Source organism: Mus caroli, chromosome 9, assembly GCF_900094665.2.
Source record: "Mus caroli chromosome 9, CAROLI_EIJ_v1.1, whole genome shotgun sequence".
NCBI lineage: Eukaryota > Metazoa > Chordata > Mammalia > Rodentia > Muridae > Mus > Mus caroli.
This window is the reverse complement of record NC_034578.1, coordinates 54,421,649-54,444,779: the sequence shown is the minus strand read 5'-3', so window position 1 is coordinate 54,444,779 and position 23,131 is coordinate 54,421,649. Positions and strand designations below refer to the sequence as shown.

The 23,131-nt window shown below is 45.3% G+C and overlaps 1 protein-coding gene across 1 annotated transcript in view; it reads right to left on the bottom strand.

Annotated features, from left to right (window-relative positions):
- Positions 1-165: 165 nt before the first annotated feature.
- Positions 166-23,131, bottom strand: part of Edc3 (enhancer of mRNA decapping 3) — a 42,179-nt gene continuing 19,213 nt past the window's right edge. Inside the window, exons 5-7 of the mRNA XM_021171667.1 lie at positions 10,363-10,516; positions 5,611-5,828; positions 166-2,184 (exon numbers count right to left, since the gene is read on the bottom strand). Coding sequence (XP_021027326.1) covers positions 1,850-2,184; positions 5,611-5,828; positions 10,363-10,516 — 707 coding nt within the window. The 3' untranslated portion in view covers positions 166-1,849. The remainder of the gene's footprint in view (positions 2,185-5,610; positions 5,829-10,362; positions 10,517-23,131) is intronic.

Genomic DNA, 23,131 nt, shown 5'->3' with positions numbered 1-23,131 from the left:
CCTAGAAAGGAAAGGCTGTTGCATTTTCATTTAAAGGGATATAGCTCACTACAGCTCACTATAAGAATCTAGTTATGCCTCAGCCACCATGTCTCTATGTACATACCCAGTGATCAGGGTAGGCTCCTAGGGATTAGAGAAGCAGCACTTCACTCTACAAAGCAGTTTAGATAGCACAGGTTTCTGTCACTTTATTGTGCTGGCTTTGGGTTTCCCAAGAGCTGCATGCATTAGTGACAAAGATGACCACCTGACTGAAACCAGCCATTGAGCGGAAACTTCCAAAAAGAGCTGCAGGTAGGAGTAACACTTTTTCAACTCTAGGCAGGTCCAGGCCAAGAGCAGGGAGAACTGCCTAATGCTAACCATCTTCAGGACCAGAGTTCTACCATTTTATGCGTGTCTAGTAGCCAGGAGTGGCTGCCTGCTGTCCCAATTGTAACCCTGCCATTAGGAAACGAGGCCCAGCTTAAAAGCTAAAGTTCTGTCATGCAGCTGAGGCTCCTAGTCCTCTGGCCTCTTTCCTGGAGCTGGAGATAACTGAAGAGAATAGAAGGAAAGGCTATCACCATCTGTTCCTGGCCCTGTTCTTACAAGAGAGCAGCCTGAAAAATTCATGGTACCAGGGTTTACTCTGTACCCAAACATTTTAGCAAGCCCACCTGCCTGTCCACCTATACCCCTCAACCAGTGCTGGGCACAGCAGAAAGCCTGTGGGGAAAAGCTTCGAAGTACAAGACCTTTAAAAGGTCTCTGCTGAGGCTCCAGGCATGGTCCTACCCTCCTAACCTGAAGGACCCAAGCCTAGGAAGATCCTGAGGATAATGCTCTAGGTAGGACCTGAGCAGTGCGATGTTCCCATGGCTGAATCCCACTACTGTCATCTAGAACTGGGCTCATTTTCGGCATGTTTGAGACAGGCCACTAGTTCCAATTGCACACCTGAGGAGGGCAACTATCAAGGATTAAAGCCTAAACATAAGAACTGCAGTGAAGCCATGGCAGGATGGGGGCCATGTAACCTGTTCTGGCAGAGCTGAAAAGGGCCATTTCCAGAGACAGGGAGAGGGGCAGACAGGGACAAGGAGGTAGGAAATGATGACTGAAGCACCAAGCTCCCCCAGGGTCTCCCCCAATACTGAAAAGCTGTATCCTGAAGGTCTGGTTCCTAACTAGGAGATGGGCATTGCGGCTTGACAGGCACAAAACTGCTGATGACAGCAGAGCAGCCAGTCCAAAGTCTCACCACAGTCATCCTGACACACTCCTCAGGAAAAGTCCCAACATAAAATTGGAACATCTCAGGAGGGTCCAAAGTTTCCAAATAAGCTCTGGTAGCCTTGGGGGGAAGCAGAGACACACACGGGTTTGTCTTCTGGACAGCTGCCATGCAGCCTGATCTACATGATTACAGGACCAGTGGGCTGCCTGGTTGCAGGGCCAGAGGAAGCATAGGAGACATAAAGCCTTCTGAAATAAGAGTGGCTGGAGGCCCTAACAGGTTCCGGCCCATCCCTGCAATGTGCCAGCCCACACCCGGTAGCTGTAAACCTGACACAGTCTTAGAGCTGCCTATGTCTGTAAACAAAGCTCCAGTTGAATGGAGGCAAGGTAGGATAGAAAGATGCCTGGAGCCACTGGTCCCCCTGACATACATGCCAGTGGGAAAGCCTTCCCTGGTTAAGGGAAGGTGGCAGGCAAGTCTGAAGTATTATTTGTTCTCTCACAGAAGAAATAAACCCAAGAGATAGTCTACAAGGTCCACAAAGCCTCACATCCTTAAGGCGTCCCATAGTGGGTTTGGCGGCAGGAGTGCAGGGAATACAGGGTCCAGCTGCCCAGAGCCCCTCTAGGCAGAGTGTAGGGGAATGACAAATTTGCAGCCAAAGGGTGAATGGTAGTTGATGCCAACCTCCTGGAAGACTTGCTGGGGAATGCCAATGTCACACAAATAGACTCGGCCTGCGTGCTCCCCGAGTGGCAGAGGCAGGCCCAGTGCCAGGGACCATTTGGCATCAATGCCCTGTTCAACTTCATGCACAGGAGGGTCTATGCTGAGCACTGGTGCCCGGTTCTGGTTGGCCCAGGCCACAGCTGCCTTGTACCAGGGCTGATCCCGCAGGAAGGCATTCTCAGGACAATCCAGGCAGTTGATAACCAGGTCCACAGGGCTAGCAGGGAGATCTGCAGATAGAAAGAGTGCATCTGAAAATTCCTGGAGCAGAGAGCAGGCCAGACCAGGAATACCTGGTTTTCTAGACAGTAGCACTCTAATGCCGCTCCAAAGGCCAGCCTTCTCAAGGCTATAAGGCTCTCACCTCCTCTGCCTTGCAGACAAGGTTTTGTATCTGACTAACCCTGATGATGTTAGCCCTCTCAGGATGCTCTCAGGGTCCAGCAGAAACAGCAGCTGGCCACAGGCATTTCTACTTAGAAGCTGGCCTGTACATCCCACTCCAGCCAGCCTGCCCTTCTCTGGGAATTCCTCATGCAGATGGGTCCTTTCCTCCACTCAGCCCACACTTTAGGAATAGGAGGAAACAATCTCTGTTCTCCCAGAACCTAAAGGGCTTCCCTAACAGCCAGTGAGATGGTTCAATACCCCATAAAGGCAAGCCAGATGACCTGAGTTTGATCCCCAAGATACACACGGTAGGAGAGAGCTGACTTCTTAAGTTCTCCTTTAGATCCCCATGCACATGCACACCCACACAAACTTAAGTAAGATGTAATAGCAATATTTTTTTGTCTTTAAAAAAAAAAAAAAAGACTTCACTGCACGGACCAAACTACAGTCCTCTAGAACAGAACAGGAAGTCTCAACATTTTTGCAAATCTAGGATTAATCTAAGAAATTAACCTGATAAGAGCAACAATGAGACCAAACTGCAGGGTCATTATCTCCAGGCCAGTTTCCTGAAGCAGCTACCATAGGAAGTGTTTCTAGAAAGCTAGAAAAAGGACTGACTGGAACAAGGCATGGTGGTTTGAATATGCTTGGCCCATGGGAGGTGTCGCTATTAGGTGTGGCCTTGTTGAGGAAGTGAGTCATGGTAGGGGTGGGCTTCACCCAGGGTGAAGAGAAGCTCTTCCTGGCTGCCAGCAGAAGACAGTCTCCTTCTGCTGCCTTTGGATCAAGATATAGAACTCTGAGTTCCTTCTTCAGCACCAGATCTGCCTGGATGCTGCCGTGCTTCCTGTTGTGAAGCTGTGAGCTTAACAACAGTTAACCCAGTTAACTGTTTGCCTTGGTCATGGTGTCTTTTCCCAGCATGTATTCTAGTGCTCAGCCTACAGTTAACGATATTGCACAAATCAGACTCGTAGCTTCCCTACTTAAAACACATGCGTATAAAGTTCTAGTGGGCCATGAATAAATCGCTCAAGTGGAACCCTTTGTGTGCACAAAGAAGCCTGTGATTCTGGTCCAGTCCTCCTGACTTGCCATGTGGCCTCTGGCAGGGTCTTTCCCTCTTGGACCATCTATCTATGCTCTAACCCCATTCTCACTTAGCCCCCACTACAGTCACAAGTAGTGACTTAAGTTCTCCTTTAGACCCCCATGCACATGCACACCCACACAAACAAGTAAGATGTAATAGCAGTATTTTTTGTCTTTAAAAAAAAAAAAAAAAAAAAAGACTTCACTGCACGGACCAGACTATAGTCCTCTAGGACAGAACAGGAAGTCTCAACATATATGCAAATCTAGGATTAATCTAAGAAATTAACCTGATAAGAGCAACAATGAGACCAAACTGCAGGGTCATTATCTCCACACCACACCACACTACACCACAACTGTGCTTCCTAAGTATCCCAGGCCTCCACACTGCTAAATCTAGCTGGTCTTCCAGGGATTGAACTTGGAGCTCTTTCCTCCACATGGCTTTTAGTTGTACCTTCTCTCCCTCCCTAACCACTCCTTGGCTTTAGAAACAAAAGAACCAAGGTCCTCAGCCTCTCTCTCCTAACAATCTCTCTACCTCCACAACACCTGAAACTCTAGGCTGGATCCTTCCTTTTACTCCAGAGTCACAACATTTCCTGTTTGAGCAGCACTGGCTCTAACACCTAAACACTCAAGAGACATCTAACCTGAGAGGTTCTTTCTCTGCCAAGTCCTTCTAGGGCCAAAACAGAGCATTTTCTCATCCTTTCTCTCTCAGATCTATTTGCATTTTATTTGTATATATGAATGTGTTCTGCATGTTAAAGGCCAGAAGACAATGTCAGATACCCTCAACTGGAGCTACATATAGTTCTGAGTTGCCATGAAGGTGCTGGGAATTGAACCCAGTACCTCAGCAAGTAGAGCAATTGCTTTTAACCACTGAGCCATCTCTCCAGCCCTTCATCTTTTCATTTTTTAAATTTTTACTGGGTTGCCCAGGATGGCCTCCACGCTGAGAATCTCTCTGCCTAGCCTCCTGAGTTGCTCAGTGAAGCCATTCCTATTTCTTCTCTTGCTTCTCTCTAGTAAGCTGACTCTTGAACTTCACATCACCCCCTCTAGTACAGCTACTGTCTCAGCATCTGCTACCTCTAATTCTCATAAGAGAGTCTCAGAACCTTACTGTAACCTGATCTCCCACTCAAAACCCAGAGTGCTTGTCTAGCAGCTGTGCTTGGTAAGAAATGGGTTTGAGTCTATGGGTTTGAGGCCATCCTGGTCTACAGAATGAGTTCCAGGCCAACCATGGATACACACTGAGATTCTGTGTACAAAGAATTATCCTAGTAGGTAATCACTCTGTTCCTCTCTGCTCACCAATGACTCGCCATTCCACCTAGAGCCAAAGCTCAAACCTTGTGACCTCCAGTCCCAATGACCCCACTCCCAGCTCTGTCCTTCCTGCTCTATTTTACTCCCTAACATTTAATACTATCTGATCTGATGTTACTTGTATGTCCATCTCTTCTAACCACAGTGTGAATCACATTTATTGAGACAGGGCCTTACTGTATAGCCCTGGAACTTGATATACAGACCAGAATGCCTTGAGCTCACAGAGATCACCTGTTTCTGCCTCCAAGAACTATGATTAAAGCCATGCACCACCACACCCGGCTGGAAAAACGGATTGAAAGGAAAAAAAATTGTTTGCACATTTATTCCAAGAACTGGGAACAGTGCCAGTCCCATAAATATTTATGAAATGAAGACAGTGGGTATCTAGCTCTCTCTGAGTGGCAGGAAAAGGGTAGGGCCTGGGGCTTTTCTTCCAGGTAATTTAAAGATGCCCTTGGAAGCAGAACATTGTGTGTACATGCATATACACAAACACACACACACACACACACACATTTTCCCCACAGAGATTCTATGTAATCCCAGCTGGCCTCAAACTCATGAACCTCCTGTCCCCATCTCCTAAGAACTGAGATTTTAGGTGTGGGTTATCACCATATTATGCTAATGAAGAAAACTCTCCCCATGTAATGCCATTCTACTTGGCACCACCAGGTGGCACTACCAGACTGTCATGCTACCAAGGAAGTAGGAAGCTTTGACCCTTCCTGAGGGAGGGCCACTTTCTTTGTGAAGCTAGGTCCTTACACCTAAAGTTAGTATTCTACCCTTGATTCACACCCAGGGCTGATGCTCACCTCTTAGACTCGACACTTGCTGCCCTTGGGTCTTGCTGAAGAGAGACAGCTCATTGGTAATGGACTCCAGCATCTTGACAAAGTTGGGCAGGAAGAGGATGACTTGCACATCATGGTTGGCGAGGTGCCTCCCACAACTGATGCCCTGAGCCCCCTTCACATGGGGCCCGCACAAGAGAGCTACTGTGGGCCTCTGGTGGACATTCTTAGGATTCAACCTAGAACACAAAAGTAGACAAGCAGTTATTGGACAGACTGGGCCAATCCCTTGAATCCCTATCACAGAAACAAGTACTTGTTGTTCTGTGGGCACCTTCCTCTCCATTGCCGACCAAGTGCTGGGCCCCAGGGGGGAAACAAAACCCAAGCCCTCTACAAGTCCACCAGGCCTGGAATGTGGCACTCGGTGCCTGTTCTTCCCACTACTTCACCCGAACTATGTTCTGACCCCAAAACATCTTCATGTGAACAACAGTGAAGTTCAAAACTCCACATGGTGGAACTCCATGGTGCTCCATCTCTGGATCCCAGGCCCCACAAGGTTAGCTGGCTCCCAGGAGGGTCGTCAAGCTCCTCGCTCTTTCCTACAGATGCAAGACTCTATCTGCCCATGTTCAAACTATGTCCTCTGGCCAAACAGCCCTTCACAGTTTTTTTTTTTCCCCGTAATATTTTTATCAATTATTTGGGAATTTCACATCATACACCTCAAAATCACACTTACATCCTAGTCCTCCAAGGTCTGTCTACCGCCCCTGTAACTCACCTCCAAAAAAAGAAGGAAAAAAAATCCTACAAGTCCACTAGTCCAATTTGTATTGCCCATATACTCACTGGAGCACAGTCAAACTCCAAGTAGTCATCCCCTTAAAGAAAAACAAGCCCTTCCCCACCTGTAACCTCGCCAGAAGCACTCAATGGTAGAAAGCTACACTTTAGTATCCTTTAATCACAATTTTTAAGAGCTCTCTTTGATGGTTTCTTGTCTAGGTGGTTACATTTTGGGCGTGGGGTGGAGGTTGTCACTAAAGCCTTCTATGTCCCTCCTTCTCAACTGTGAACCTGCAGTCATCAATGCCACTGCATAAATAGCTAGCTCCCTTGCCCTGTACAGTCAGCAGGAGCATGGACCATGGACTTTGACAATGTTTCTGGCAACAGCATGAACCACGGACCTCAGCATGGTCTCTGGTGGCAGTACAGACCACAGACATCAATATGGCCTTCTGCTGCAGCACAGGCCAAGGACATCAACATGGGCCGAGGATACCAATATGGTCCCCAGCAGCAGCCCAGCTCATGGACATCCACAGGTGGCAGCACAGGCCACAAACATCTGCATGGCTCCTGGTGGTAACACGAAGCCTTCTCCCACACCTGTCACCACTGCTGGGTCTCTAATTTGGCCCTCTCCACCACCCATGCACCTCTCTTCTGCTCCTCCATTTTTCCCTCCTCTCCATATCTGTTAGTTGTAGTGTCACTGGAAACTGCAGGGTGTCACACAGTATTAATTTCTTGCCCAAACAGCTTTACAAGCAAATATTCACTGCAATAAGTTGTCAGTCTGGTTCAAGGCCTCTGGTCTCTGACAAAGCATAAATACTGAACTACTGCCAGCGCTCGTCTAGTATATCCTGCTACTGCCCAGAGTCAGAATGCTCTTGCAGCTAGGCAGGGCATCTCCGAGTAGGCTCTGGGTGAGTTTCAGGCTGCTTTACACCTACCTCCCTGCCCTCTAGGTTTTCCAGAGGCTCACTAGGCTCCACCTTTACACCCATAGCCCTCAGGTGGCATCCCATGTCCCCACCCATCCGTCTATCAGGCAGGGCAAGCAGCAGCTACAAGCTGAGGGCCAGTTGGCAGACCCAGGACCTGCTCCACTCAGCAATGTCTGACTCTGTAGGACCGGCTCCTCCATATGCCCCAAAAGCCTGCAGATGGAGTAGATGCTGGGTAGACCAACCCAAAGTGCTGGATATGGGCCTGGACAGCAAGCAAAGCCATGGGCAAGCAGGGTATTCACTGAGCACAAACTCTGAGCTCCAGATTAAGGCTCTCACCTCTCACTTATAAGTCATGCTAATTTTCTCCTTTTCTCAACTCCTATTGTCCTTGATTGTTTGCCAATCCAAGTTTGCTCCTGAAGTGCCACCAATCTGATGAGAGCAATGCTGTGGGTAACTCCTCCTTACTTCCTAGGGAGTTGTGTGAATGAATGCATCAAATGTGATTCCTAACAAAGAAATCCTCAACTGTGATTTTTTAGGCAACAGGGCTGAACCTGCCTTGGAGAAAAGTCTTCCTGCTAGTCAAAACTGCTGTGCCTAGTCAAAGCTGAGAGCCAATGCCAAGGAGGTTTAGATCAGCCCTAGAGGGGCCCACAAGGTAGAGACGAGGTGAACCATAGATGTAGGGTGGACCAGTGCCAATCATCACCACCACAGAGGAAGATTTACAGGTATCGTCAAGACAAAAGGGAATTTCAGGACTTTCCTTCCCAATATACTTGTGTAGAACTTCTACACAGATGCCAAGCTGGTCTGTGCCCCACTATCCTGCTTCTAGAGCAGCGATTCTCAGCCTGTATGTCACGCCTCCTTGAGTCGAACAACCCTCCACAAGATTCGTTTACCAGATATTTACATTATGATTCATAACAAAATTATAGTTATGAAGTAGCAGCAAAAATAGTTCTATGGTTGAGAATCACCACAACATGAGGAACTGTATTAAAGGGTCCCAGCGTTAGAAAGGCTGAGACCCACTGTTACTTCTTCCTTTACATACATGCTGCGGAGTCCTAGCCCTGACTCGGGGTGGGGGGGTGTCCTGCTTCCCTGGGTCCTTCCTAACGCCATCGTAAGCCCTCACCAGCATGAAAGCAGACTGGTGTCTTAGCACCCATAGCACCTCTGCAGAGTGAAATTCTGGCACCATTACCCCAGCAGTGTTACCTGGGTGGTCCTTCAAGCTTCAAGCCACAGTTTGCTCCTCATAAATCATGGGTCTGTAATATTTCCCTTCAATGTGAAGCTCTGAGGAGCACATAAAATTCTGTTGTGAAAAATGGCACTTGACACACACATTGAACACAGACAGAAAACAGTGTGTCTGACTTCCAAAGGACTAGTAACTGCTACAAAGGACAGAGATGCAACTTCTGAGAGCCCAGACTAAGAAAAACAGGCAAGGCTCGGTGGTGGTGGTGGCGGCACATGCCTTTAATCCGAGCACTTTGGAGGCAGAGGAGGTGGATCTCTGTGAGCTCAGAGCAGTCAGGTCTACAGAGTGAGGCAAGTTCCAAAGATGAGACAGGCTGACTCCATGACAGGCTTCAAATCAGCAATTCAGGAGATTAGGCCTAAAACCCCAGGCTTCAGGCAGCACTGCCATCAGGAATTGGCCTGAAACAAGGACAATGGGTCAGCAGTTTCCAGCCAGCCCCCACGCCCCGGTAATGAAATGTCCTTAGAGATGGAATAAGATAGAGGTCACCTACCCCAGAATCCCCTAATGTGCTTTAAATCTGGCCTGCGAGCTCACTTATTGTCTATCTTGGTAATGGGAAGAGCCCAACATGCTGGACTTGTGCAGAATAAAACACTCTTTCTATTTACATACTGTTTAACTCTGGGGTGCCATTCTTTGGTGAATCATGAACCCTTACACAAGGACAGCCAGGGAGGGCTACACAGAGAAACCCTGTCTCAAAAAAAAATTTTTTTTCCCCAAAACCAACCAACCATAGAAAAATCATAAATGGGTTAGGCACAGTAGTGAACACCTATAGCCAAGTGCCTGCAAGCCTTGAGAGTCTGAGGCAGGAGAATTGAGAATTCCAGGACAGCCAGGGCTACAGAGTAAACTTGTCTTAAAAAGAAAAAGAGGCAAAGGCCCAGCAGTCAGAAGCAGCAGCTAGAGAGGGCATGCATAACCCCTGCCCACACTGTTTCTAGAAAGTCACTTAACGACGTCAGAAACCCTCTCCCCAGTGAGCTCATTCCAAGACAATCCATGTGGCTATTCCTAGAGTAGGCTGTGCAGCAAGCTATCCCCCCTTGGGGAGGCCCCTTCCCTTTCTACACAAGAGTATTGGGCATAGGAAAGAGCAGGCCCAAGCACAGCACAAAGAGGAACAAATACTCATAACTCTACAAAGCGAGGAGTTAGGGCCAGGGTAAAACCTCTCCTTCCTGGATCAAACTCGCTTCTGTTAAGACTGCTTTAGAGCCGGGAGACACTGTTCGGCCAAACACAGTCAGGGACTTTCTAGACACTTTTCTCTGCCTCCTTCATCATGATAATTCACTGTACTTCCTGAATGAAGACTTCTTCAGGCATGAGCAGCGTTGTCTAGGACACACCCTCTGGTACGAGCAGGCTCTGCTGCTAACGGTGGCCTTTGGGCAGGCAGAAACCACCTCCTCCACTAGGCTGTCAGGGGCCTCTAAATGTCCTCATCAGTCTGCATTCAAGGCTGATGTGTCTTCTAGAGAAAGGCCAGATCTCTGCAAGGCGTCTCAAAGCCAGACCTGACGATCAACGTGGATCTCACAAGACCAGACAGCTGCTGTCAGCAAAGAGGGAACAGTAAGGACTTCCAGCAGACGGGTAAGAGAAAGGGCAAAGAAAGAAAGGGGACAGCAGTGACCACCTGGCAGCAGCTCCTATGTGCATGTGAGGTGTGTGGGCTGACCAGGCAGGGCACTGCCACCTCATATTCAGCACTGCCAGTCTAGAGACACTCACCTGTTAGGTCCTCCAAGGAGAGTCAGTGCCATCTGACTGGCACACACACCAGTCATCTCAAGTCTCCGCTCTAAGGTCAGCCCATGCTTCTCAGCCACAGACAACAGCTTTTTATGTAGCTCATAGGAAACACTTGGGACTACCAGGCCAGAGTCTGTGGTAAAAAAAAGAGGCAAGGAACAAGGGGAAATTATTATAAAAAATCAGGTCCAAAAATGTGGGCATTCTATACAGATTCTACAAATGCCAACTTTTTCTTTTTCTTAAAGGAAACAGGACTTTTCATGTAGCCCAAGCATAGTCTTGTTACGGAGCCAAAGATGACCTTAAACTCCGGATCCTCCTGCTTCCATCTTCTAAGTGCTGGAGTTACAATAAGCACACACTTGCCAAGTTTATGCAGTATTGAGAACTGAACCCAGAACTTTGATATGCAAGGCAAAAACTCTATCAAATGAGCTTTATTCTAGGCCAAATGCCAACCTTTTAAGAATAAGCCTTTCTAGGGAGGTTGTAGTACGCCTTTAATGTCAGCACTTGGGAGGCAGAGGCAGTCGGATTTCTGAGTTCGAGGCCAGCCTGGTCTACAAAGTGAGTTCCATGACAGCCAGGACTATACAGAGAAAGCCTGTCTCAAAAAACAAACAAACAAACAAACAAACAAAAATATATATATATTATATATAATAATAAAAAAATAATAATGTCAGCATTCTGAAGGCAGAGACAGTCCAGTCTCTGTGAGGTAAGCCTGGTCTGAAGAGTGAGTCCAGGACAGCCAGGGCTGTGTAGAGACCAAGCCAGCCTCCTCCTCCCTGAGGCTAAGGCATGCTTGAGAATACATGACAACCTACATTGCTTGTTCTAGATCAACAGTTCCCAACCAGTGGGTCACAACACGGAGGGCACAGAGGAGGGTAGAGGGGAGTGGGGTGGCAGCGGCAAATGTCCTTGCACAGAGGTGGCCTAAGACCATCAGAAAACAGAATATTACACTACAATTCATAGCAGCAGCAAAAGTACAGTTATGAAGTAGGAATGAAAATTATCTCATGTCTGGGGTCACCACAGCGGGAGAAACTGCATTAAGGACTGGCAGCACTAGGGAGGTTGAGAGCCACTACTCTAAAAGCAAGGAGGAATGTGCTCTCCCTCCTCAGCAATCCAGCTTAGGCCACTACAGCATCCCATCAAAATAAAACAATATCTTTTCCTAAAATGGAAAAAGTCACCTTGGATTTTAGAGTTTTCTTCACAAACAGGCTGCTCCTCTTTTCCAAGAATCGGAACAGATACTAATTAGTCCTCTGAGCCCTTTAAACACCGCCATTCTTATCAATCTCTTGGTAGGAGGCCACACTCATCTGCTCTCTGCCTCCTCTTATCTCTCTCTTCTAGGTAGTTCTTCCTCTTAGCTTAAGAAATTCAGCCAGCAACTTCTTTTCTCAAGTAACGTTGTCACTTTCTCCCTATGCACATTACCCAACCTTCTAGCCATCAAGAAGGTCTACAGTGGGGCTGGAAAGATGGCTCAGCGGTTAAGAGCACCGACTGCTCTTCTGAAGGTCCTGAGTTCAAATCCCAGCAACCACATGGTGGCTCACAACCATCCGTAACGAGATCTGACGTCCTCTTCTGGTGTGTCTGAAGACAGCTACAGTGTACTTAGCTATAATAATAAATTAATCTTAAAAAAAATATGTGTTGATCATGATATTTTTTAAAAAAGGAAGGTCTACAGTGAAACAACGTCAAGCTTTACTTAAAAGAACATTTTTTTTTCATTCACCAGAAACAAAATTCTAAGAGTTCTGAAGTTTATGTGGTACACATCACATATATCAGCGCCTGCAGACCAGTAACATCTTAGAGGTCAGGGAACCAAGCACAAAGCAACACCAAAGTAAAAACTTGTGATCTGAAGCCCTTTCCTTAATAGCATAGGTCTTGCTCTCCCAAAATAACAATGTCATCTTCCAAATGCAATGGCCCAGAAGACCTTTTAGCTTCCCTGTCTGAACTGGGCTGGAGAGATGGCTCAGAGGCTAAGAACACTGGCTACTCTTGAGAATACATGACGACTTATGTATCCAGACTGGAATCCCAGCACCCACATGACGGCTCACAATCATCCATAGCTCCAAAGAATCTGGCACTCTGGCTTCTGTGGGCATTCATATATGTGGTAGTCATACATGCAGGCAAAACACCCATACACACTTAAAAAACACAACAACAAAACAGGCTCTGGTAAGTCATCAGAGGATTGCATACTATCTGTGTCAGGCATTTTGGATCCCAAATTCTTAACTCCTTCAAGTAGGGTAGTGACCCTTTTATATCAATAGCCATGATTCACTGAGCTTGTTGCATCTCTGTCTTTAACACAGGCATGGTCTCACCAATTGGTCAAATGTACAGACACAAACCTCACGCTATTTATGACCTAGCCTAAAAAAATTAGTTTTCTTGTGGATTTATCATCATCCCATTGCTCTAGCATTCTGATTAGAAAAATCTGCCTGCCTACTGGTCATTTCTAGGAAAATTTCATTTATTTCTATTATGAATCCAGTCTTGGATGTGTAGATTGCCCAAACCAGACACAAGAAGGATATTTGCTGTGGGTTTTAGCAAAAGGAACCAAGTGGAAAGCCCAAGTCTATGGCATTTAGGCCTGTGTCTTCTCAAGGCAGAATAATACAATTTAATGTAAGGAAGACATAATGAAAAATGCCTAACATTTGTCAAAATAAATGTCAGCTGAGTGCTTCTGCCTGCCTGCCTCTCATGTTTGTTATGGGCAGAGGTGACAAACAGTGCCATTAAGAACAAAAGCCTCTCTCTCCACCCCTTTCTAAAATGTAAGTCACTAGTGTCCCAGGTGCCAAGGCTGAAGGTGCAGCCTGACCTTACATGTCAAGAGCTGATTAAAACAGCCATTTTTAATGGCCTGTTTTAGACAGACACATATTATCAGAACTAATTAGGAAGCCCTGGTAGCAGTAAAAAGGCTAGCTGAATTTTCAAGACTCCTAAGCTGTCCTGTCCAACTAGCTGCATACCTATCTACCTCAAAAACCTCTTTACCTCCAAAGTCATGCAAAGGAGAGCTTTCACTCTGTCTACACTCCCTCACCTACTTACCTGAACAAGTATGGCTGGTTTAAAATGGGTGGCCTGCTACACTGTAAATCAAGCTTTCCAAGCTCTTATGCTGTACAGACAGGACACTCTCTGGGAACAAGGAGATTCATTTTCAGCTGGTTCTCCCCTCACAGTCTTAGAGAATATGAATGAAGCTCTGGAGATAAGGGGAAACAAGCAGTTTCTCTCCTGGCTAGGTGCTACTCCAGCTGGGAACAGAGTCTCCTCCCGTCCCGTCTCCCCCGGTCTGTAATGACGGCTGGCATAGTTTGATAGCTAGCCTAGAGTGAGGTGAGGTAGGATCCTCTCTGCCTGCGGTCCTATGCTGGGGACCTTACTGGAACCTGCTCTGTTTGCTTCTCCAAAAGGAACACAAAAGAATCCAAAATGTTCCTCTTAAACATTTATAAATAAAGTTCAAGAAGCTAGACTGGCTTATCAGAAACAGGCAGGAGGAATAAAATAAGCCCCAAAGGAAAGGAAGCAAGAACATAGCGTGTATACTGCGAACAATAACACTGGCCATCTGAACATGGGCCAAGCCTAATTATGTTTGGGTTGGAAGGTGGATCTTTATTGTTTGCAAATCAAGGCAGTCAAATCAGTTGCTGGGTTTCTCTGAATATTGTCTGTATTTTACAGCTGTACTGACTAACGGCAGAGCTAACCGTATCCAGTTCGTGACAAGCGCAGCATTTGTAAGGCTCCCATTAACTTCTAGGTATCATGGAAAACAACTCAAGCACACACTGCATAGGCCAGGAAACGAGGCTCCTCTCTGCACTACTCACTTTCTACAGCGTGGCTGGGCTGACTCTTAGGTCGTAGGACCCAGTGGTCTAGCACTGCGTGTGTCTGCCACTCCCATACTGTCACTTATGCACTCTGCCTTCCGGTCCACACCACTGCAGACTGTGTCTCCTTACAGACACACCTGTCCTGATACTCTCCAGGCTCCAGTCCAGCAGTGCTACATCCAAGCTTCCCTCCCATCCGCCCAGGCCTAGTCTTTCTCCTGCCTGACTTACAGCCAAGTGCCTCTCAGTGTAATGCAATCTTTACACAAAGGTGGCTCCTTAGTGGGAAAGGTTCTGTGCCCTGTATCTCATCAACAATGGATACAGCTCCACTGATGGGCAAGGGAGTCCTCTGGATTTGTGAACTGAGTCTATTCTGTGGCAGTCCCAAAATGGGGAGTCTGGGGGTAAGCATGTCTTCCTTTTACATTTCAAAAACACTGCAAATTAGCACCTTCAGACTAGTAATGTATAGGCAGCCCCTCTAGATCAATATTAAAGTGACCACAAAATGCAATGTGGCATCAAAAGGAATTGTTAAGAGAAGCCTAATACTATAACAAACGTTATCCTGGCACAGGAGGCCTTCCATTCTGGCTGCATCTATCCCACATCCTGTACTTCAGACATCTCTGTCTATCATGCCCCAGCTACCTTGCCAGCTTCTAGTCTCTATTCCAACAGTTCTTTTGGGAACTTTTAGCTTCCCTCTCCTAGTATTAGAATCTTCTCAATTTTTACTTTAAAATATTTTTATTTATTTACTTATTTGTACATGTATGTCATGGTATATATGTAGAAGTGTTAAGAAAACTTGTCAGTTCTTTCTTACCATTATATAGTTCTGGGGATTAAACTCAGGTGGTCAGACATCAGACCAGTAAGTTTTTTTCTGAGACAGGGTTTCTTTGTGTAGCTCTGGCTGTCTTAAAGGCTTGCTCTGTAGACCAGGCTGGCCTCAGACTCACAGAGATCTGCCTTTGCCTCCCAAGTCCTAGGATTAAAGGTTTGTACCACAGCCCCCCTGCTCAGAGCAGTAAAGTATTTTTTTTTAAGATTTATTTATTTATTTTATGTGAGTACACGGTCACTATATTCAGACACACCAGAAGTGGGCATTGGATCCCATTACAGATGGTTGTGAGCCACCATGTGGTTGCTGGGAATTGAACTCAGGACCTCTAGAAGAGCAGCAGTCGGTGCTCTTAACCACTAAGCCATCTCTCCAGCCCCAAGACCAGTAATTTTTACTTTTAACTAATACATTGAACATAAGTTATATATCTTAATGTGGTACCATGTAAAACTCGACAAACACTGAGGATGTGTAAAGTTTAAATTAGGTCAAACCCAGGGTTGGACCCTAGATGCTATAATACCAACCCGCCATGCAAGATGTGCCTACTAATTTAATAGTAGCATGGGGGCTATGGGGTAACCAACTCAGATCCTCAGCAGGGATCTGAGGCCTGCTCCACAGGGGCGAAATCATGCTCAATACTGCAAACCTGATTTAAGCTCATGGCTCTAGAGGCCCTAAGCCCTAGGGGGAACCCACTATTGATAATTTACTAAATGGACATCTTGTCAAACTGCCTTCTATATATTTAAATTTATTCCCATATATTAGTACAGCTCTCTAACCTGGCCACAGAACACCTTACACAGTGGGCAGTGGTTAATGCAGAGGCTCACAGCTGTCAAGGGTGCTGAGAGTAAGTGGTTGTTGAGAGTCCAGTCCTAAACCAGACATGTTCATCAAACCCCCAAGGCTCAAGCCACATCCTGGGAACAGGGGATGGGGAGGGTGCTAAGAAATGCTGTCTTCTGGACAGGACTTGGTCACTGCTCTTACGCACACACTGTGGTCATGGTCACCTGCACAAGAGAATGCCAGAGAGCATGCAAGAGGCAGCACTGAAAAAATAAAATAAAATAAAATAAAATAAAATAAAATAAAATAAAAAGGAGGGGAATGCTGTGAGTGAATATGATCAATGCATGGATATATGAAATTGTCAAAGAATAAATTAAATAATTAAATCAAAAGACAAATATCACTACAGTGAGAAGGTCAGAGGGACACTACTTTACCAAATGACCTACCATAGGCTGGTTACAGGGTAGATTTATACAATGGCCAGGCGGTGGTGGTGCGCGCCTTTTTTTTTTTTTTTAAAGATTTATTTTTATTTATTTTATGCATGTGAGTACACTGTAGCTGTCTTCAGACACTCCAGAAGAGGGCGCCAGATCTCGTTACGGATGGTTGTGAGCCACCATGTGGTTGCTGGGATTTGAACTCTGGACCTTCGGAAGAGCAGTTGGGTGCTCTTACCCACTGAGCCATCTCACCAGCCCTACATGAGAACTCCTAATGCGATGCCTTGAGAAAGACATGACCCTACTCCTCACTAAAGAGCATGTCTAACACGACAGTCTACAAAGCACTGACCTAGACTATTCAAAAGTATGAGGATCACAAAAGATAACAAACATTAGGCAGGGATGTGGGGACATGCCTTTAGTCCTAGCATTCAGGAGGCAACACCAGGCAGATCTTTGTGAACTCAAGGCCAGCTAGGGCTACAAAGCAAGTTTCAGGGCAGCTGGAGCTACATAGTGAGGCACGGTCTCAAAAACAAAAACAAAAACAAAAAAACCCAGCCAAACAAGAAACCAACCAACCAAGAAAGATAACAAACATGGACATTGGTCTAGACTTTATGAAGCAAAAGGAACCTGACAAGTACATGGGCAAAGGTGAAATAACAACACAGCTATTAAAACACTGAGCTGAGCATGTTGGTGTACAACTATCCCAGCACTCAAGCAGCAGAGGTCGGCACATCGATGAGTTCCAGGCCAGCCTGGCTTCGGCAATGAGAAACTGTCCCAAAATTAAAACAAAAAGCATTACTGGAGGGGTGGCCCAATGGCTCAGAGTAAAGGCACTTGCTGCAAAAGCCTGAAATGTATGCAAAGGATGACGGATGGAAGCTGTGAGGCTGTCCTCTGACCACCATGCTCACTGTGGCAAGAACTGGCCCCTTTCTACCCCTACCCTGTTAAAGGTGTGCACCACCATGCCTTGACCAAGGAATAATAATTGAAAATTAAGTCCTGGAGGCAGGCATGGTGGTATATGTCTATAAAGCAGCTTCAGGAGGCTGAAGCAGAATGACAGCCAATTCTTGGCAAAAGGTGGATACACAGTGAAATCCAGTCTCAAAAAGCCAAATAACAAAAAATATCCCCCTAAAACCTGGGAATAAATAACATTTTAGAAACAGTTGTAAAGCTTTGTATATAGGTAATGTATTTTAGGTAATATTTTTGTCTCAATTTAGAATTTCCTGAGAACAATCCTGTAGTCTGATTGTACAGAGTAATAGATATCTCACAAAATATCTGCACTTGGTGGTAGAAGTACAATGGTTAGGTGCAGCTAAATTCTAAAGGATTCAGACATGTGCTGTGTTTACATACTTAAACAAAGATGCCAAATGGTAACCGAGATGCCTTGAGTGAAGGACGTATGGTTGGTTATTCATTACACTATTTAAGTGGTTTTTTTCTTAGAATATTTAAACAGTTTCAATAAGGAGTTTGCACTGCTACACACACATGCAAACCACACACACAGTTTGAAAAAAAAATAAACAAACAAACAATCAAACAAGCACAGTTAAGTGCTACAGAATATGGTCATTATTAACTTTGCAAAGTAACAAAGCACCAAGCCAGAGACAGGCTAAGGAACAGAGTGAGAAAAACAACCATCAGACCCTATTTTCAGAGTTTTAGAATCTGAACAGAAAGAATACACATTCAGGAATCAAAGAGAACACATACTATCCTGAACTGGGTCACATACAGACACACAAACACACAAGTCATTCTTGACCAACTCTCCTAACTTCAGCAAAACAATGATGACAAAGACAAGAACTCAACAGTGCAATCTCAGGGATGCCATGAAAATCCCATGACCTAAGTACTTGGAGTCCTTTGAATTTGGATACAGCAAACACTCACTGCACATTACCTGTTAAGCTGTTGATTATAATGCTACTGCACCAGATGCCACCACCCATTTCAGCCACAGCTAAACATTGAACCCATTTCTATATTTGGATATTTACATATTTGGCTATCTAGTACTCTAAAGATCCTGAGGTAACTGAGTAGATATCTAGTACCTAGTGTTGGCATGTGGTATATTTTATAAATGTTGATGCTTTGAAGTAATCTTGTGGGAAAACTCAGCTAATTAAGGTCAAGGTCCACCATGACCCCGTAGCCTCTGGGCTCAGTGCAATATGGGTAACTCCCTTCCTTAGCTGGTTTTCTCCTTCTCTGACCCTGGCTAGGTAATTCTAAGACCCACCATACCTACCTCTACATGAGGAATGTCATGTAGCCTCAATTAGTTTATGGATCAGTTTCCTTTCCCCTGACAAAAGCTGTTCAGCCATCTAAAATGCTTCCCCATGGTAATGAGGCATTCCAGGTACACTAAACCCCCAGTCAATGCCATTTGTCCATCTTGGAGGTCCCTACCCCTCAGTCCCCCAAAACTTTATATGCTTAACTACCCCAAGTAAAGTGACCTGCAGTCCTGGTATGGTTTATTTACTGTGCATACTCACAGGGCTTTGAACCTCCTCCAATTACCCTGTGGACTGTATCAGTGGATAATCCACGAAGAGCAGGGAGACCCACATAATCTTACTAAGGCAGTCTTTGCAACTACATTTAAACTTTACTGAGTAACCAATTCCTACTCAGAATTGTGCAGCTTGCTTTTCAGTCTACTTTATTTGATAATGATCACCCCACTCTACAAAGAAGGGCATGGGCTCAGTAGCTTCCTATTGGCCTTAGAATTCAAGATCTTTATTACTGAAACTCACAACTACCCTCTCAGCTCTCTATTCTTCAGAGTGAAACCGCTACCTTTTTCTTTCTCTGGGCTCAACTGCAAAGCATTACAGAAGAAAAGAGGGGTGGGGGACTCTAACCACAAGACCATATACAGCTCTCTGCAGTCAAGCAACCTAAGTACAGCTAGGCTCCTATAGCCACTCTTCCTTCACTACACATCCAGTCCCTTTCAGTCCTCTGAAATAGTCAACAGTTTAACTGAAGTGTTCAATTATCCTATTGTATCAAAATCTTCTGTCATATCTTTCTCATCTTTGTGTTTACACTTGATGGCCCAAAATCCTGATATATTAGCTTTATCTTGAATGTCAAACTGATTCTGCTTCAGTGTCTTCTGTTCCTCTCATTCTGTGCTAAGTCTTACCAAAAGTCCAGTAAGACTGGGATCATATAATGCTCTGCTCTAAAATCCTTTGGTTGGGCTGGTGAGTTAGGGTACAGGGTAAAGGCACTTACTACCAAGACTTGCTACAAGGGATCCACACAGTGGAAGAAAAGAACCGTCATCTCCAAGTTGTCCTCTGACCCAACATGTGCACTATAGCATGTATGCAACATACATACACATTTGTGCACACATATACATGTGTAAAAAATTATTTTTAATTAAAATGACAGGTCTGGAGAGATGGCTTAGCAGTTAAGAGCACAGTCTGCTCCTCCAGAGGTCCTGAATTCAAATCCCAGCAACCACATGGTGGCTCACAACCATCAGTTATGAGATCTGACGCCCTCTTTTTGTGTGTCTGAAGACAGCAACAGTGTACTTACATATAATAATAAATCTTTAGACCAGAGCAAGTGAGCAACCTTCATTCCCAACAACTATATGATGGCTTACAACCATCAGTATAGCTACAGTGTACTCATACACATAAACAAACAAATAAATCTTTAAAACAAAAAATGAAAATGACATCCTTCAGTTGCTCCCCAGGTGTAGGACAAAGCTAGCAAAGCTATACAAGGCCCTCTGTGCTCTGGTCCAAAGCTGCTTTTATTGCCTTCTAGTCACCTTACAAACTCTACTCTCAACCAAACCAGCTAGTGACCAACACCCCCCCACACAAGCCTTTTGCTCACTAGTCATCAGTACCTGCATTGTTTCCAATAAACATCCTCTTCTCAGCCTAGACAATCCTGCCCAAGAGCTTCTGTTCTGTTCCTTACTATAAAGCTTGCAACCCCACCTGAAGCTTGCCTGCCTTTCAACACCTAGCACTCTTACGATCCACACCCTCCTTGTGTTTTAGGCATTCAGGGTATCTTTCCATCTCCTATGACTCCCCACTCCTATTCCCATGCTAAGGACTGAGCCAAAGGCCTTAAGCACACAAATCAAGCTCTTGGCTGCTAAGCTATACCCCAGCTCTTCCTACTATATCCTTTTGTTGTTGTTCCTTTGGTTTTTTGAGATAGGGTTTCTCTGTGTACCCCTCCCTGGTTGTCCTGGAACTTGCTATGTGGACCAGACTGGCTTCAAACTCAGGGATCTGCCTGCTTCCACCTTTCAAGTGCTGGGATTAAAGATGTGAACCACCATGCCTGGCTCCTACTACATTAAGAGCAGGTTACAAATAATGAGCACACAGCAGTTTCTTCTGGTGTTTGTGTGCTTTTATGGGTGCATAACAAGGCCAGAGGCATGCACCACTACCACCACTACCCAGTCACGATCTTACTTTTTAAAGCCAGATCTAAAATAGACCCTGACACACTGGTTGGCCAGAAAGCTCTGGGAATCCATCCTGCCTCCATGTACAGAGTGGGCCATTTCTGAGACAGCTCTTTTTAGAGACTGCAGTCTGTTTGCCATTCATCAGATTTCACTTCTTATAACTACAGTTTCCCTTCTTAACTTGTCCACATACACAAGAGAAGAAGATGTATCAAATAGATGATTTCTCCAGATATCCCGGAGATGGCTTATCTGATGCTAAGTGACACGTGGAACTGAAGAGTGTCCAGCTCTTTGCTATTTGAATACTGCTCAGTAAAAACCTGCTTGAAGACTGTGCTTTGAAACTGGTGAAAAATGATGCTTTTTACCTGTAGCAGAGCTGCTCAGTGAAACAACTGTTGCTCTATTTCTAGCAGGAAAAAGGAAATGATTTTCTACTAACTGTTGTCAGGGAAGACAGGAAAACTGGGTGGAAAGAGGCTGCTGGGCTCCTGTGCCTTCCTGTCATGCACTAGGAGAGCCTCAGGCCACAAGCTGCTATCCCTGAGTTCTTGGTCAAGAACCAGCACATGTGGCACATGGTTTCTTGGAAAATAATTTCATGAGGATTGAACTTTCTATTCCTGTCGTTAAAAGATGTATGAAGGGGCTGGTGAGATGGCTCAGCAGGTAAGAGCACCCGACTGCTCTTCCAAAGGTCCTGAGTTCAAATCCCAGCAACCACATGGTGGCTCACAACCATCCGTAACGAAATCTGATGCCCTCTTCTGGAGTGTCTGAAGACAGCTACAGTGTACTTACATATAAGAAAGAAAGAAAGAAAGAAAGAAAGAAAGAAAGAAAGAAAGAAAGAAAGAAAGAAAGAAAGAAAGAAAGAAAGAAAGAAAGAAAGAAAGAAAGAAAGAAAGAAAACAAAGCTGGAGAGGTGCAGTGTCTGATGGGAAAATGAGCACCTGTTTGGTCTCTTCAGGAAATGTCTTCTTAGGCTCTTAAGGATCTGAAACGTCCTCCTCATCCTCACTGTGGGTCTTACCTTCGTAGTTACTTAACCACAAGGCAGACCATAATGCTCCCAAGCTCAGGCATTCCTTTGGTCTACATAATTCCAGGAAACCACATACCTCCTATTCCAACCCTGCTCTGCAGCATCACAGGGAAGACAGTCCAGAGCCACCGCAAGAACAGCAAGCTGGTAGGTAGGTAGGCCAGGGAGTGCGCCTAGCAGCTAATTTTGAAAAGCCTGAAAATCAGGCTGGGTGGTTGGTGGCGCAATCCTAGCATTTGGGAAGTAGAGGTCAGTGGATCTCTGAGTTTGAGGCCAGCCTGATCTATATAGTGAGTTCTAGGACAGCCAAGGCTACACAGGACTACACTATTCTTCAAACTAGAATGGAAACATACTCATTTTCTTTCTATTTAGTAAACAATTATGGCTTCCCTTTGGCTCCTAGGATCACTCAATGATCTGCATGCTATGTTCTAACAAATCTAGTTACTGTGTGGTTTGAGAAGGAAGGGTACTGATGAGGCAGTCCCCTATAGCCACTTTCATCTGTGCTTCAAGGTCATAGGCTGCTCTTCTAGAAGCCTGGAGCTGTAATACCAGCACCTTCATGGCTGCTCAAAACTGACTCTAACTCCAGTCCAGGGGAATCCAGTACCCTCTTCTGGGCTCCAAGTGCACTGTGCACACAAATAGACATATGCAAGCAAACGCCCATACACATAAAATTAAAGAGTATATCAATCTAAAAGAAAATCACTAAGGAAAGAGAACTACACTATAACACAGTAGCTTTTATAACTACAAAGGGACTACTCTGTTAGGAGAGAACCTTAACCAGCCAAACTCTCAGTGGCCAAGGCAGGTAAGGGCAGAAGGACAAACACATGTAAACTTTAATACTCCAATTTCAATACATGGATTTTACCCATCTTCAATTCTTTCTTGCATCAGCCAAAAACTAGTAAACAGAACTACATTTTTGGTGAAATAAACAGATAGTTATCAGGGAGACCAGACCAAAGAAAATGTCACATGAACACTGTATCTGCCAGATCTAGGACACAAAGGACAAATATTAAAATTACCCCTCTGCCATATAAACAATAACACTGCAGTAACGGCCAGGACACTAATTTCTGATGCAAGATGTTGACTTCTAAACAACCGGGTTTTTCTGTTTTAAGCAAACTC